Consider the following 14,454-nt stretch of genomic DNA (forward strand, 5'->3'; position numbering starts at 1 on the left):
CAGGGCTTCTTCTCCTGCCACCACTGGCACCGATCCTGTTGCAGAGCCAATTCTGGTTGGTGGTTTTTGACCGGCAGCCCCCAAGCCCGTGGCTGCAAAGCAGCTGAGGTCAGCTCTGGAAGCTCACCAAGGGCCATCCTGCAGGATGCAGAGCTTCGTGGTGACCTGAGGGGTGCAGGGAGCCCGCCTGTACCTGGGGGGATTTCTTGCAGCGTTGCAGGGGCTTGGGCTCCCCAGGGTGTAGCAATTTGGTAGCTGAGCTGCCGGCATCCTTGCTCTGCCCGGTGGAAGATGAAGTGTGTTGCTGTGGTGCCCAGGCTGCCTGTGCTCATCCAGAGCTGGGCACCTCTGGCTGCCCACAGCTGTTTCACGTCTGGACGCCTGCCTGGGCAGCCTGCTCTAAGGAGCCTGCTTTGGCAGGGGGGGTTGGACCCGATGATCTTTCGAGGTCCCTTCCAACCCCTTCGATTCTGTGATTCTGTGATTCTGTGATTTTGGAAGAGACCTCAGGAAGGCGAGCACTGCTCTGTGTCCCAGAGACTGCTCATAGCATCGCTCCTTCAGCAACAGCATTCATCCCCTTCCCTGCAAGGGAGCGTTCCCAGCCACCCGAAGAATGAATTTCCCTTCCCTGTGAGCAGCTGAAGGTGGTTTTGACTGCAGGGCTTAAATCCAGTTTAAAATGCACTAGGACCTGACTGCTGACAGAGAACATCTGGTCTGTGACCTTCGCGCATGAGGAGGTGTGAAACAGCCCTTTGGAGATAGCCGCAGCAGGCAGCAGGCAGGATCCTTCTCGGCGGCTCATTACCGCGCGGCAGCACAGCCCTGGGCACAGCCCCACAGACCTCCAGCCCCTGGGGACGGCTGGGGCCGGAGGAAAGTGGTGGATGTGGGAGAAAGCCCTGTGCTGTGGCTGCACTCCTGCCAGCCTGGTGCTGCCTGCCTGCCCAAGGGGCTCCGGGGACACGATTTACGGCAGCGTGCAGCTTGATCCGGCAATAATCTGACCTGTCACTCCACGAAGGAGATGGATAAGGAAAAAGGCAAAACAGCCGCTCTTCTGCTGCACAGCATGTGCTCAAAGCTCAGCCCGTGCGGGAGGAAAAGGGGCTCATAAAAATATGATTAGTTTTACTCTGCCTCATTTCAAACCAGAGCATGCTCATAATTCACCGTTACAGACAGGGGTTCACAGGCAGAGACCCCACTGATAGATATTTCGGTAACTACTTTCAATTAGGAATTTCTTGGCAGGTTCCCAACTTTGTGTCAAACCCTTCTGGGCTGCGTTTTGGCCGGGTTGGCTTCATATGTGTAATTGAGTCCCTGCTGAGTGGCACAGCAGGAGGAGCTGCCTTGCTCGCGCAGAAGGTGCAGAGCTGTCCGTGACAGCCTGCGAAGGAGGAGCGTTTCACACGCATCTGAGAAAACTGCCTTCTAGCTGAATTTTTCCATTAATATTTATTTATTTATTTATTTATTTATTTTTGACACCACTGGATTTGTTTAAAGGAAAACTGTTTTTCAAGATGTATGCCAAACGAAAGCCAGGATTAATCTGAGATGTCCCTCTCCCATCCCCAGGCTGGGCAGGGACTGGCACTGCCTCCTTCCCTGCCAGCTGGCCCATCCCATGCCTGGCTGGGAGGTGAGGGAGCCGGAGCAAGCCCTCGTCTCAGTTCTGCTTCAGCCGCCGCTGAAAAATTTTAAAGCCTGTTTTATAGCAGGCAGGTCTGGCCTGAGGCCTTCCTGCCTCCCCGGAGTCTTCATGAGAAAGTCATTATTTTGCTGATTTTGTTGACACTTTGTGTAAGAGTTGCCATGGCTCTCGCCCGGCACACCTCTCCTGGCCAGGGAGGGCGCCGGCACCGCTGCTGCCAGCGATGGCCAGGGTGGGGACGCGGCTGCTGCGGGGACCTGCTGGGGTGGAGGCAACCCCGCTGCCCTGGCCCTGCACTGTGGGCGAGACCATGCCCAGGCTCCTGCCTGATCCTCTTGCTCCAAAAATGCATTTTGCCATTTCTGGAATGGTTCCACATTTTGCCACAAGCCCCTGCTTTTTTTTTTTTTCTTTTTTTTTTTTTTTCCTCTGTTACTTTTCCCAGACAGGAGCATGGGTATCCTGAGCATCCCAAAGTTTCAGGGCCCATTAGGACATGGGAGCGATGTCCTCATCTTTGCAGCGTGGTGTGAACCAGGAGCGGGCACAGAGCTGCGCTGCAGCCTCCGGTGAGGCTGGGGTCACTTGGGACGTGGTGGCGAGGGCAGGCAAGGGATGACAAAGGGGGGCCCCATGCTGGGCTTGCTGCCAAGGGAGGACGTTTACTGTGCTTGGAGGGACGGTCCCCCTGGTATGTGCCTGCGCTGCCTGCCATGGAGTGCAGAGGCAGCCCCTAAACTCCCTTCTGCCCCTGGCACTGCTCAGCACCCTCCTTAAGTAATTTTGCAGACTAAACATCCATTTCTGATGAAAAACATCCCACAGAAAGCCCGTGAACAGTCACTGAGCAAAACTGTGGCCTCTCTTAATGATATTTTCTTTGTGGTTTTGGTTTGGAATATCTTCCTCTTAATTGAAGAACGAAACCCCCTCTTGGGTTGAAGTGATTTGCCTTTATCCCTTCATTTTTCTTGCAGCCCTCAGCGCCAGGATCCAGGGCTCCAGGAGGTTTCAGTGGGCAGCAGCAGGGCCGGGTGCTGACCTCCTCACCTGCTGCCGCAGGACCTGCTTCCCTCCCTCCTCCACCTGCACCGCACGTGCTTGGTGCTGCCACGGCCACGTCCTCAGCTCAACCCTCCCCAGGCTGCGTGCAGCCAGGGAGCGATGCCGGCAGCTGCTGGGGCTCTCCACTGCGGGGCCTCGTCCCCTCGCCACAGCTGGGACACGGGCATGTTCTCCAGGGAAGGTGTTTTCTCCAGCACGATACGTAACAGCCGGCCTAAGGCACGCTCCCTCCGAGGACCGTTCCAGCTCCTTCCAGGGTGGTTGTATTTTATCTGTGGAGCTCTGTAAGGATTTTGTTCCGTCATCCAGGAATTTTTATGACTCCTTTGTGTGTATATAATGTGATTGCCCTGGAACAGAGAGAAATTAATCATTGTTCCTTTGTTAGTTTTCAGGAATTTTTAATGTCTATGTTTTTGTTCATCTGTCATGTCCAAATGTGGGGTCCATGAGCTATTTGACATTGAAAATGACTTAATTGCTTAGATTTTCCCCCTCAGTGTTTACAGACACTTGTTCATGGTAGATTTTGAGTGTGACATTATGTACCATGTACTTTCCGGCTGTTCCCAATTTTTTACTCCATTCCAGTGGTTCACAGCATCTCCTCTCCCTCCAGCCCTCAAGCCTGAACTTGGTAATCTCCTGGAGGGCTGGTGGGCAAGTGAGGCTGTGAGAGGGAGCCCAGGGGAACAGTAACCTGAGGTGGGAACCCAGAGATTCTCATGGTTCTGCAGAGATGTCTGCACAGGGAAGATGTCTGAGACATCATTGCGCATGGTACCTGGCACCAGGGCTCTGGCCAGGGCTGCAGCTGACACCGCTGGGTTGCACACTGCGTGCATCAGGCTCTGTCATGTGGAGCAGGGAGGAAGCAAGAGCCCGGCATGCTGCTGCTCAGAGCCATCCCAGTTTCCTCACCAGCTCCTGGCGCTGGACAGGCTCAGTGTGCCCGGGCTGGGGAGCATCACACGGAGGAGGTGAGCACACAAGTGGAGCCTGGATGTGCCTCCCCAGAGACCGCACGAGGCCAGGGCGCATCCCAATTGCTCATATCTGGAGTGGCAGCAGCTCATACAAGCCTCCAGCCTTGGCAGGGCACCGCTCCTGGCCTCCCCACCTCCAGCATGAGCAACCACATGGGGTCACGCTGCCAGGAGCATCCTGGGGCTGCACAGGGAAGGTGCACAACATGGGGCAGATGCAGCCCTTGGGGCACTGGGTTGTGCATATTTGCTTGGGTGGCTGCACATGGGCTGCTTTCCCTGCCAGCCCCGCATCTCTGCGGGGCCAGCGTGCCTGTTGGGCTCCACTGTGCAGCCTTTCCAGGCTCCTTGTGCAAACGGCAACCAGGAAGCACTCGAGGAGCAGAGGGAACTCTCCGGGCTCTGCTCCCAGATTGCTGTTATCCTGCAAGGCATGAGCTTGGGGCCAGTTTAAACCCAACTGGATCAAGGATAGCTTGACTGGTCAAGAGGAGGCAGTCAAGCCAAATAGCAGCAGCTCCCAAACCTCCTCCTAAAGCCAGAGCCCACTAGGTTACTCTCTGGACTTCTGGCTCTTTAGATAGAAGGGGCTGCTGCCAGCCCTGCCAGACACAGCCTGCAAAGGACAAGGTGTGGGGACGGGCACTCACTGGCTGCAGAACTGACCAGCCTGACATTTGGGCTCTTTGCAAACTCCCCAGGGTAGATGGAAACTACGTATCACTAAACATACTACACACGTCATTAGGAAAATTTTAGTTAAAATAAAAGATGCAAATTGTCCCAGGCTGTGTTTCCTGATCACTCAGCAAAGCCTTTGCAACGTCATGTGCTTTTGCTGTGGCTCTGTAATGTCTTCGACGCTTTCTTGGGCACGTTTACTCCTGCTCCATTGAGGCTGTTTTGCATTAAGTTGTTTGTTTAGCAGCTACTGGGGTTTTGGCAGGACAGCTGTTGCCTTCTGCTGGTTGCAGACCATGAGGGTGCCGTGCGATGCTGCTTGCAGAGCAGCTGGCCGCGTCAAGGTGGAGCCTCCTCATTTCGGAGAGAAGAACAACACTTATGTCCAGACCTGCAAGGCTCCCAGGGGTCTGCATGGCGTGGCCAGTGTGGCAGGGCTGGGGGTGCCAGCCGGGCAGCATCACCGGCCCAACAGCACCCATCACCACCACTCGTCCCAGCGCCCTGGGGACCCATGGTGACCGTGGGCCAGGCTCCGCAGACCACTCTGGGGAGGTCACCCAGATCCCAGACCCCCAGTGAAACCCTCTGGACCCAGCGTGTACTAAAGAAAACAGTCCCAGCATATTAATACTTGCAAAAACAAATAGGAGGAAGACAGGAGAAGGAATGAGCCAGCCATTAGGGGAGTGCTAAGTTTCTCCCCTCTAGACCTCCGATCCCTGCATTTCCTATGGACATTTCCTCCCAGAGCACCTCATGCCAAGAGCAGTTCTGGCAAATATCTTCATCTGTGCCTGGGCGGGTCTGCCCCAGCATGGTTTGCTTTTGAAGGGCACATATGCCCCTCCCAAAGCCAGATTTGGCTCTTTTTTTTTTTTTTTTTTAATCTCTTCTGCATCTCTGGCACGCACATCACAATGCAACATCCTGATTTCCAGCAGGGCAAAGCTCTGCTTGGATGGGAGAGCACAGAGAGGAGCCACGGCCACAGGAGATGCTGCTGGAGCCAGCTACACATGCCTCCTGGGGGCTTTCAAGGATTCTCCTTGCTGTTCCTCAACACGTCTCTATTTTTTATTTTTTTATTATTTTTCTCCAATTTTTGTTTAATTCTAGGAAAGGCCAGCAACTGATTTCAGGTGGATCCTGAGCCCAACAAGTGAAATGAGACTAAACCGGCAGCTGGAAGCAGTCAGCCTCGGTGAGCGTGCCGGCGAGGCAGACAAGACGCATGTCGGCACGGCGTTCCTCCATGCTGGGAAGAGGACTCAATGCATGCACCCTGCGCCCACCCTGCCCGCCCCTGGGATCACTCGTGGTACCGGGCAGCACAAGACGCCGGGCATCCCTCATCCCAAGCCCATGGTAATGCTCTGCTGGAGTTTCCAGCTGGGCTGGGTGAGTATTTTGGGGATTGCAGGGTGGTGACAGTCAGAAGGGACACCTGGGGGTGTCTGAGCAAAGGGTGACATTTAGCTTGGCTGTAATCTGTCCCCCAAAGCAAGCAGGTCTCCCTTGGCCCTGTGGCTGCCAAGTTACCACCCCACATGCAAGTTAATTAGCTCTGCTCTTTGTTTTCTTCCCAGTGCTTTTCCACAAATATCTGTATAAACAGGATTTCTCTTTCTCACTTATGAAAATGGAAGTGTTCTGTGCTGCGTCCTTGTTTGTTTGTTTGTTCCGTGCGACATGCAATGGTTTCCAGGAAAGCTGGAACCCTCCCAGCCCGCAGCCAGGTGCTAGGGGTGCCCCAGCTGGGAGCGTGGGCGCACGTGCCTGCCCCCCCGGCACCCGCGGCACTCACGGCCTGCCCCAGCCTGTGCCCTCCGCGTTGCACAACGGCCAACGGAAAACACGGATCGCGTTTCTTCCCAAACCTGCCAGAAAACAAACACAAAGACACTTTTGGGGGGCTGGAGGAAGGGAGCGTGTAAGCAAAGCATTTCTGTACGATGGAAAAAGTCATTAAGCTGAGTGGCTTTGTGGCAATGCCTATTTGTACACACTGCTGGTTTCCCACATCGGAAAGCTTTGCCTGGCTCTAAATCCGGTGCTGTGGCGTGCACTGGATTTTGCAGAGAGGCTCCAGCAAAAGCACAGAGAGGTGGGGTCTGCTGGTACCCACCAACTGGCTGTTAACTCTGGAGAGTAATGGTGTCAGGGCAAACAGCAGCAAGCACTCTCTTTTTCTAACCGAGCCCATGAGAAGGAGAAGCAATGGTGCTTTCTGCTTTTTTTTTTTTTTTTTCTTTTTTACCCAAACTGTCTTTGTGGGGTCATCACACAGGAGACTGCCATTACCTGTGTGGCGACAGGGGAGGAACAGGGATGCTTAAACCAATCCTGCGGGCGCTGGGGTGAGAGGACATGGGGATGAATGCAGCTGGGGAAGTGTTTGTCCCAGTAGGAGACAGCTGAAAAGTGACAGAGATGGGAATGGGGTGTCCCTGGCTCTTCTGAGACATCCCCACTAAGGCCACCCTGACCCTGAGGCATGCAGGCTTCAGCTGTGGGTGCTGCCAGGGGCTCCGTTCCCCCCAAATAGGGCTACAATGGGACAGCTGCAGCCCCTCTGGTCTTGGCCAGGCTGAGGGACTGCAGCACATCAAGCAGCCGGAGTCCTGGATTTGCCCTAAATTAAAAGTTGTTTCTTGTAGGATTTAAATTCCTTGACATTGCTCTTTGTATTACTGACCTGGATTTATTTATTATTAGAAATAACTTCTCCCAAATTGCCATATTAGAGCATCGCTACAGCTGGGGCCAGGAGCTCGCAGCTTAGATATTTGTCACCCTGCTCTTTCACTGTCCCCAAGCCTGGCTGAGTGCTGCGTGTATTAGAGGCTGGGGGGGGTGGGGGGGGGCTTGTCACCAGGCTGCTCTGAACTCTTTCTTTCTCTCCTGCAAAGCTGCAAAAGAAAAGGAACCTTTGGGATTAGATAAAATGGCGTGACATGAAAACCAAACGTGTTGCACGTGAAGGGTGTTAGTTTGTGACCCGCAAGCAGCAATTTAGTAAACATTTTGGGGGGAAAGCGCTGCAAAGGCGGGGGGGCGGGGGGGATTAGCTTCGGACAGCACGCTGAAATCTCCCCACCAGTACCTCCAGCAGGTGAAGAATCCCGAGGGCTGCGGGGGGCGGGGGGGGCTCAGCCGGCTCCGGGACTCATCGGGAACTGCTCCGTGCCGGGGCTGCGGGTACCGGCGGGGGGGATGCTCGGAGCCCCGCGGTCCGGGCACCCGGTGCGGGGCGGCCCCGAGGATGCGGGGGGAGCAACGGGGGGAGGAAAAGAAACCGGTGCCTCCTGCCCGGGGGGGTGGAGGTGGGGGGGGGGGAGCGTGAGGCTGCGGGCGGCACCGCCACCGGGATCGGCCCCGCAGCGCAGCCCGGGACTGGGCGGAGGCGGGCCCGGGCGGGGCGCAGGAGCCGGCCCGTTCCAAACCCGCCCCCCGCCGCGGGGAGGAGGCGGTGGCCGAGTTTCCCCCCCCGTCGGCCCCCCTCCTCCCGTGCCGTGCCGAGCCGAGCCGTGCTGTGCTCCAGCCGTGCCGTGCCAGAGCCGAGCCGTGCCAGAGCTGAACCGAGCCAGAGCGAGCCGTGCCGGTCTGAACCCAAGCGTGCCGAGCCGTGCCGTGCCGTGCCGTGCCGAGCCTTCTCATGGCGGCCCCCGGTCCCACGCGTGTCCCGGTCCCGGCACGGAGCCGCCGCTGAGCGCTGCGCTCCGGCTCGGCGTCCAGGTAAGCCCCGCGACGGGGACAGAGCACCTGTTCCGAGCCTGGCACGGATCCTGCCCACGGCCGAAGGGGCTCCTCCGGGGACCTCAGGGGAGCCCCAGGACCCTGCGCCACGGAGGTGCTGAGCCCCGGTCCTGGGAACCCCCACCGGACCCCGGTGGGACCGGGCCGGGGGCCACAGCCCCTCGCCCCGGGGGGGAGCAGCCCGAAAAACGGGGCTGGCCCCAGCCACCCACCTCCCGCTCGGTGCCGGGGCGGCCTTCGGGGCTGCTGAGGGAGTTTGCTTCATACTTGGAGACCGTCCCGCTGCGCAGAAACGCAAACACGGCGAGGACGGCTCAGGGTGCAGTTTGTTCACATGGGGGGGTGGGGTGGGGGGGGGGGAAATGTGTCCTGTCTAAATATTAGTTTAAGAAACGGAAGGCTCTGTGGCCGGTCTGCCTGCATCTGCAGCCCCGTCACCTTCTCCCAGCTCTAGCTGCCAGCGTTCAGCCGCCTCTGAGCTGCGGTTTCTGCATCCAGAGCTTAGCAGGGGCTAGGAGGCGAATTTCACCCCAGCATCGAGGGAGGGAATTTCCCGCTCTTGCTGTGGTCTGTACGAAGGCTTTAAAAAAACAACCTAGACCTCAGATGTCTTTATTGCACATATATGGTAGCTTGTAGCCAGCACTGATTTAAATCCTAGCATTGCTTGGGGAGCCAATCCACAATTCGGCGCTGGGTCGAGGGCATGCTTTATTGCAGTGGGAGGAATGGCTGATGGCTGTCAAAAGTGATGTGTGGGTCCCAGCCACGCACTGAAGTCCTGGTTCTGAAGCCAGGATCACCTGTGGATCCCAAATTCAGACTCCCACATTCGTGTGTGCTCCTGGCTTTAAGAGTAGGAGCGGCTGAGATGCTGCAAGATGCAGAGCAGAGCAACCAGGTGGAGAAGCCGGGGGGGGTGGGGGGTCTGCACAAGATTTTAGGAGGCTTGAGCACTTGCCTTTTTTTTTTTGTTTGTTTTTTTAAGCTGCCGCTTGTAACTGGGCCTCAGGTTCTGCCCCAGAGCCTCCTGCTGCAGCACTGTCCCCAGCTGTGAAGCAGAGCTGGCGATGCTGTGCGGGAGCCTTGCTCTGGGATGTGGCGGTTCCTGGCGCGAGCGTCCTTGGGGGCATCACCGGACACCTACCCGCTAGCCAGGGTGGGCTGCAGGCCGTCCTATGCCTCCACCAGCAGGTCCAGTGCTGGGCTGTGGAGAAAAGAGACTTTTTTTGTTTCTACATCTCATGTTTTTTTAATAGCACTGGATCTTGCAGTGCTAGCTCAGTCCTGGTCCAGCTCCTGCCTTGCCTGCAGGGAGGAGCAAAGGAGGTGCAGTGTACCCCTGGGGGACACTGTGCCGTATCCCCCTAGCTGTGCAGTGAGCCACAGCTGCAGCCGCTTGGAGCAGGATTTGTCATGCAGAGGAGGCACTCGCTGTGCTGGGGCCGGGCTCCTCTTGGGCTGTGGGGCTGCAGAATTTGGTAGGGTGAGGAGAGAACCCAGCACCCTTGTGGCATCCAGCCCCTGAGCCGTAAGCCAGAGGACCTGGCCCAGCTTTGCTGCGACACAGCCGGGGACAGGCAGGCTGGCGCTGCTCCAGCATCCCGGCTGCGGTACCTGGGATGTGGGCACCCCTGGGTGCTCAGCGGTGCTGGGCGCGGAGCAGGGCTGGCAGCAGCTGCACTGGGTGCCCTCCCACGGTGCAGACGTGAATCACAGCTCAGTGCTCTCCCTGCTTGCCTGGTAAAACCCCGCTCCCAGGGCTGGGCTGTGCTGCTACAACTCTGTCAGGCTTGGTTCTCCGGAGTGTGCTTTTAAGGTTGACTTCCAGCCCTGGGGAGGCTGCGAGGGAGGATCTAAGATTTGCAATATCCACTTTCTGAGGCCAATGTACCTTGTATGTAGCCTGAAGTGAAGCCCAGCTGGTAGTGTGGCCAGAGTAGGCATCACCTTGACTGTCCCCAGCGCCACATGCCATGCACATGCCTGGCGTGGTGGCATTAAGCACATGAGGCAGGCAGCTTCCTATCCAGGAGGTCCCCATCCTGTGACGTGCCCATGCAGGGGTGGGTTTGGGGTCACGAAGACCTGGCAGCTGCCTGGTGATGCCAGCCTCCCCCTCCAGAGCAGCCTGTGGTACCCAGTGGGGCCAAATCTTGACTGAGTGGGAGATGCCGGGAGGGGGAAGGACGGGCCAGGCACGCAGTGCCCGTTGCGGGAGGTGCAGTCGGGCAGCTCAGGACTGGTGTGTTTTACCACTGTGTTTTTTCCCCTGGTGCCGCAGGCATTTTCATTGCTGGTCTAAGCTAAAGCACATGTGCACAGTCCTGCTGGCAGGAACCGACCCTTTGCAAAGCCCAACAGGGGCAGCAGCACATGGTCCTGCTCTGGCAGCTCTCAGGGCCCAGCTTGCTTGGGCTGGTGGCAAGGATCTCTCCCCGCACCCCCCACCCCCCCAGCCATGCCCGGGGTCCCTCAGCACCCCCAAAAGTTGCTGCAGCGATGCAGGCCCGGGGTCTGGGCGAGGGGTCTACTCCAGCCCCACTGTTCGCTGGTCAGACCGGAGGAATCCCCCCCACCTCAGCTTTTTCTGTGATTTGGCCAGTTTGGAATGGTCTTTTCCCACTGAGCCTGGAGGAGGGGAAGAGAAAACCCAAACTTGCTCCTGCTGGTTGTGCTGGGACGCTCTTGTAGGAAGGAGCATCCCCAGCACGGGGAACGAGCCAGCCCCTCCACCACTGCCTGGGGAAGGGAAATGCCACAAGCAGTTTCACTCCCCTTGCTTCTTTGTCACGAAACCCGAAACAGGCTCACTTTGTAACTTAGCATCCAAAGAGCTAAATTGAAACAATCATTTGCCACCGCGTTGTTCTCAAATGATGACAAAAAGCATTTCCTTCTGCAGCTGTTCAAAGGCCACGTTGCCAGCATGTCCGTCCCCTAATAAGAAATGTCAGTCACATCCCTGCTGGTTTTTGTGAAACGTTTTGATTTGGATGGAACCACATTTTTCCAGCAGAATAGGTTTCCTTTGAACATTATCCAGGCCGAGTGTGCAGGCACCAGGCTGCGGGGAGGTGGCAGCGCAGCCCTGCCTGGCCTCACTGGGGACGCAGTGCTGCCAGGGGCCGTATCCTGGCACAGCCCCGGTGCAGCAGCAGCAGCCTAGGGCAGCAGCTGCGTTTCGCTCTGTTTCAGCAGCTCTTTGTGGCACCAGGACCTGGCTGCACAGTGCTCGGATCGCAACCGTGAGCTCTCCTGGGAGATGCCTGGTGCTGAGCAAGGACATTGCCCACAAGTGCAGTTTGCCATAACAGGACTCCGGGCTCCAGAGAGCCCTCGAGTTCACCTTAGTGGGGTTTTCAGGCAGCGTTGGAGGGCTGAGGAGGTCTGCAAGCCCATCCCATGTCCTTCTCAAGGAAGAAAATGTGTCCCGGAAGGAACTGAGCAAAGCCAATTCTCAAAGCCTATTTAAAGCAAGCAAACAGTCCATGGGATTTTGGGGATGGGCTGAGCAAGCAGCCAGCCCCAGAGCTTCCAGGGCTGAGGAGGGCTGACAGCCCAGCGCCCCTGCTCACTCCAGGCCCTGGCAGTTCAGTTTGGGCACCAGTAAACACACGTTGGTTGTGTCCTGGGGCCGAGAGCCACTCCTGCCGATCTCTGGGGCTTGCTCACAGCAGCAGAGCTGTCTGCAAAAGCACCGAGTGCTCAAATCAGTGACCAGGCAACAGCTTCTGCATGGCTTTTGGTGGCTTCTTTGCTTTTAATGATGTTGTTGTTGGCTGTGGCCAGACGGGGCTGGCGGGGAGCACGTGGTGTATTTATTGCTGGCGGTTGTTGCTCCCTGAACCTCCCCTGTAAAGCACCCGGGCTGTTGGACTTGGTGAAGGTGGGTGGTGGTCGAGCGGCTGCGCTGTTCCTGGCACCCAGGGGTGGGGCAGAGCCCCAGTCCTGCCCTTCAGCCCTCCTGGCCCCAGCAGGAGCATCTGTCTGAGCCCCCACATCCCCACAACCCCATCCCAGTGGCACCATGGTCCCCGAGTGGTGGCAGCATTGTGAGGAGCAGCCAGGGGATGCTCCCAGCAAGGCACCATGGGGACATTTCGTGTTTCCCTGGGGCTTTCCCTCTCTGCTGCCCTCTCCAGGGTGAACAAAGAGGCAAATGGCATGCCCCCATGCAAGGCAGGGGACCAGTGCTGGTGCCACGGAGACAAACCGCAGCACCCTTAGTCCTCTGATCAGGCGCTCTGTCCCGCCCAGGGCCACCAGCCCCTGTCCCTGAGGAAAGGCTCACTTCCGATTTAATAGGGCAGCTGCTGTCTTCGTTAAGTGGTGCTGGCTTATTAAGAGTGCATTTTTGAGGCTTAGCAGCTCCACAGAGCCATCTGGGAGGGACGGTGCCAGCAGCGGAGCCGCCGCATGTGGCTGAAGGAGGCAAGAGTCCGCCGCTAGCTCTGCTGAGCCACACTGGATGCAAGTGCCACGGTCCCAAGCCCCAGCAGGGGATGATGCTCCTGTTCAGTGCCCACCCACATCTGGGGAGGCAGCCTGGGGGGGCTGCAAGGAGCCAGTCAGGATCTGGGTGGCATGAGCCTGCTGAGCAAGGAGCCAGCGTTATGGGGCAGTGGCGGCCGGGACCCCATGGGATGCTGGCAGTGCCATGCCCCTGGAAGAGCATCACTCGGGGTGCGAGCTCCCCAGCCTGGGGCTTGCAGGGGATGGGGTCTGGCTCCCACCCTTCTCCAGGAATGGATCAGGGACAGATGATCTTGTCCACGGGGCTGGCGGCTTGGCCGTGCCTGCCAGCTCTGCTCCCGCAGGCAGCGCAAAGGAGATGTGCAGCAATCCCTCTTCCTGCTGGGGCTCTTCCTCCAACCGCCATGCCATTATCTTCCAGCAGCGCTTTCTTTAATTTCCTATTGCCACGGGCAGTGCCGGCAGCCCCGCCGCGACATCTGCCCCTTTGCAACGTCCCGCACGGTGAGGGCTGGAGCAGGGCTGCCCAGGCCGCAGATAGGTACGGGGAAGGTGAGGGGGGTCTGGAGGTTGGCATGGGCCACAGCCAGGGAAATTGGGGTTGTGCTCAGCGTTGCAAGGCAGGTGGGAGGTCGAGGGGGGGGGACAAGCTGTTGGGGAAGGACTGATGGCCATTGCCCTCCTTGTCCTGCTGAGGCCATGCTCCTGCCTCTGCTGGTACCGATCCCGAGCAGCAGGAGACACAGCCAGGCAGGACAGACTGGAGTGTCACCATCCTGGGACCTCCGGGGCTTGGTGGCGGGGCTCAGAGAGTGAAGCACTGCGCTTCTGGAATCTGCGTGGCTCCTCCTAGCCCACACGGGAAGCCCTGGACCAGGAGGACGTCGGGCAGGTCGCGGGGATGCGGCTGACTGCTGCAGGCGGCACTGCCGTGGTGTGGTGCGGCCGCATCGGCGTCTGAGCATGCAAAGGTCCAGGCGGCTGTGACGTGCTGCGCCGCGCAGCCCCACCGCTATTTACCCTGCTCCTGTCGTCTGCAGCCCTCTTCATCCCAGCATCTCCCGACTTTGAACCTCCTCCAAACCAACCTTTCGGGGTTGCCGAAATTTCCGTTCCCAGCGTGCCGCTGTTGCCGTCTCGGGAGGAATTCCTCATTTGTTAGCTCTGGAGCAGCGCTAAGTGCTTCAATATGTCGGCAGCTGCTGCTGGAGTCGGACAGTAAATGCTAATGTGATATTAGGCTATGCACCGTCCAAAACCCACTGGAAGGGTTTAGTGCAAATTGGATTTACAAACCTCTATCGGGTCTCCCTGCCCTCAGCAAAGCATTGTAATCCCTGGTGGGCACCTTGACAAGCCTGATCCTTCTGGGCAGAAACAACAGATATCAGGAAAAGGGCAGCGGAGACGGAGGGATTCCCCAGTGCCAGGCTTGAAGTGGCATCACGAGTGCCTGCGGTCTTGCTTTCGCCACCCTGTTTGTCAAGGTGGTGGGAAATAATACGTGGTGTCCCTCAAGGGCCGTCATGCTCCAAGGGCATTTTTGCAGTGGGGAAACTGAGGCATGGTGCAGCAAGGCCACCCGCCATGTACCATGACGCTGGCTGGGGCTGCAAAGAAGGAAAACTCTGCCAAGTGGAGAAGACAAGAGCGGCCACAGATGACGTTCCCCTGGCATCCCACTGCCCCTGTGCTGCTGTGCCCGCCTGGTCCCACTGTGGCTTCCCCTGGCTGGGGCAGGAGGAGGCTCTGCCCTGTCAGGGGCCAGGCGCCATAGCAGTGTGTAGATACCAGCAGTGTCGAAATTGGCCCAGAGGAGAGCAC

The 14,454-nt window shown here is 57.9% G+C and overlaps 1 protein-coding gene across 4 annotated transcripts in view; it reads left to right on the forward strand.

Moving 5' to 3' along the window:
* Positions 1-14,454, forward strand: part of NRTN (neurturin) — a 56,274-nt gene that overhangs the window by 28,241 nt on the left and 13,579 nt on the right. The window contains exon 12 of one of the 4 annotated variants that reach the window (XM_080566457.1): positions 5,515-5,796. In XM_080566457.1, coding sequence (XP_080422583.1) covers positions 5,515-5,796 — 282 coding nt within the window. Of the gene's footprint in view, positions 1-5,514; positions 5,797-7,541; positions 8,134-14,454 lie in introns of those variants that run through there. The other 3 variants (XM_080566458.1, XM_080566455.1, XM_080566456.1) reach the window with 3 other exon arrangements.

Source organism: Anser brachyrhynchus, assembly GCF_964034855.1.
Source record: "Anser brachyrhynchus genome assembly, chromosome: 23".
NCBI classification, from domain to species: domain Eukaryota; kingdom Metazoa; phylum Chordata; class Aves; order Anseriformes; family Anatidae; genus Anser; species Anser brachyrhynchus.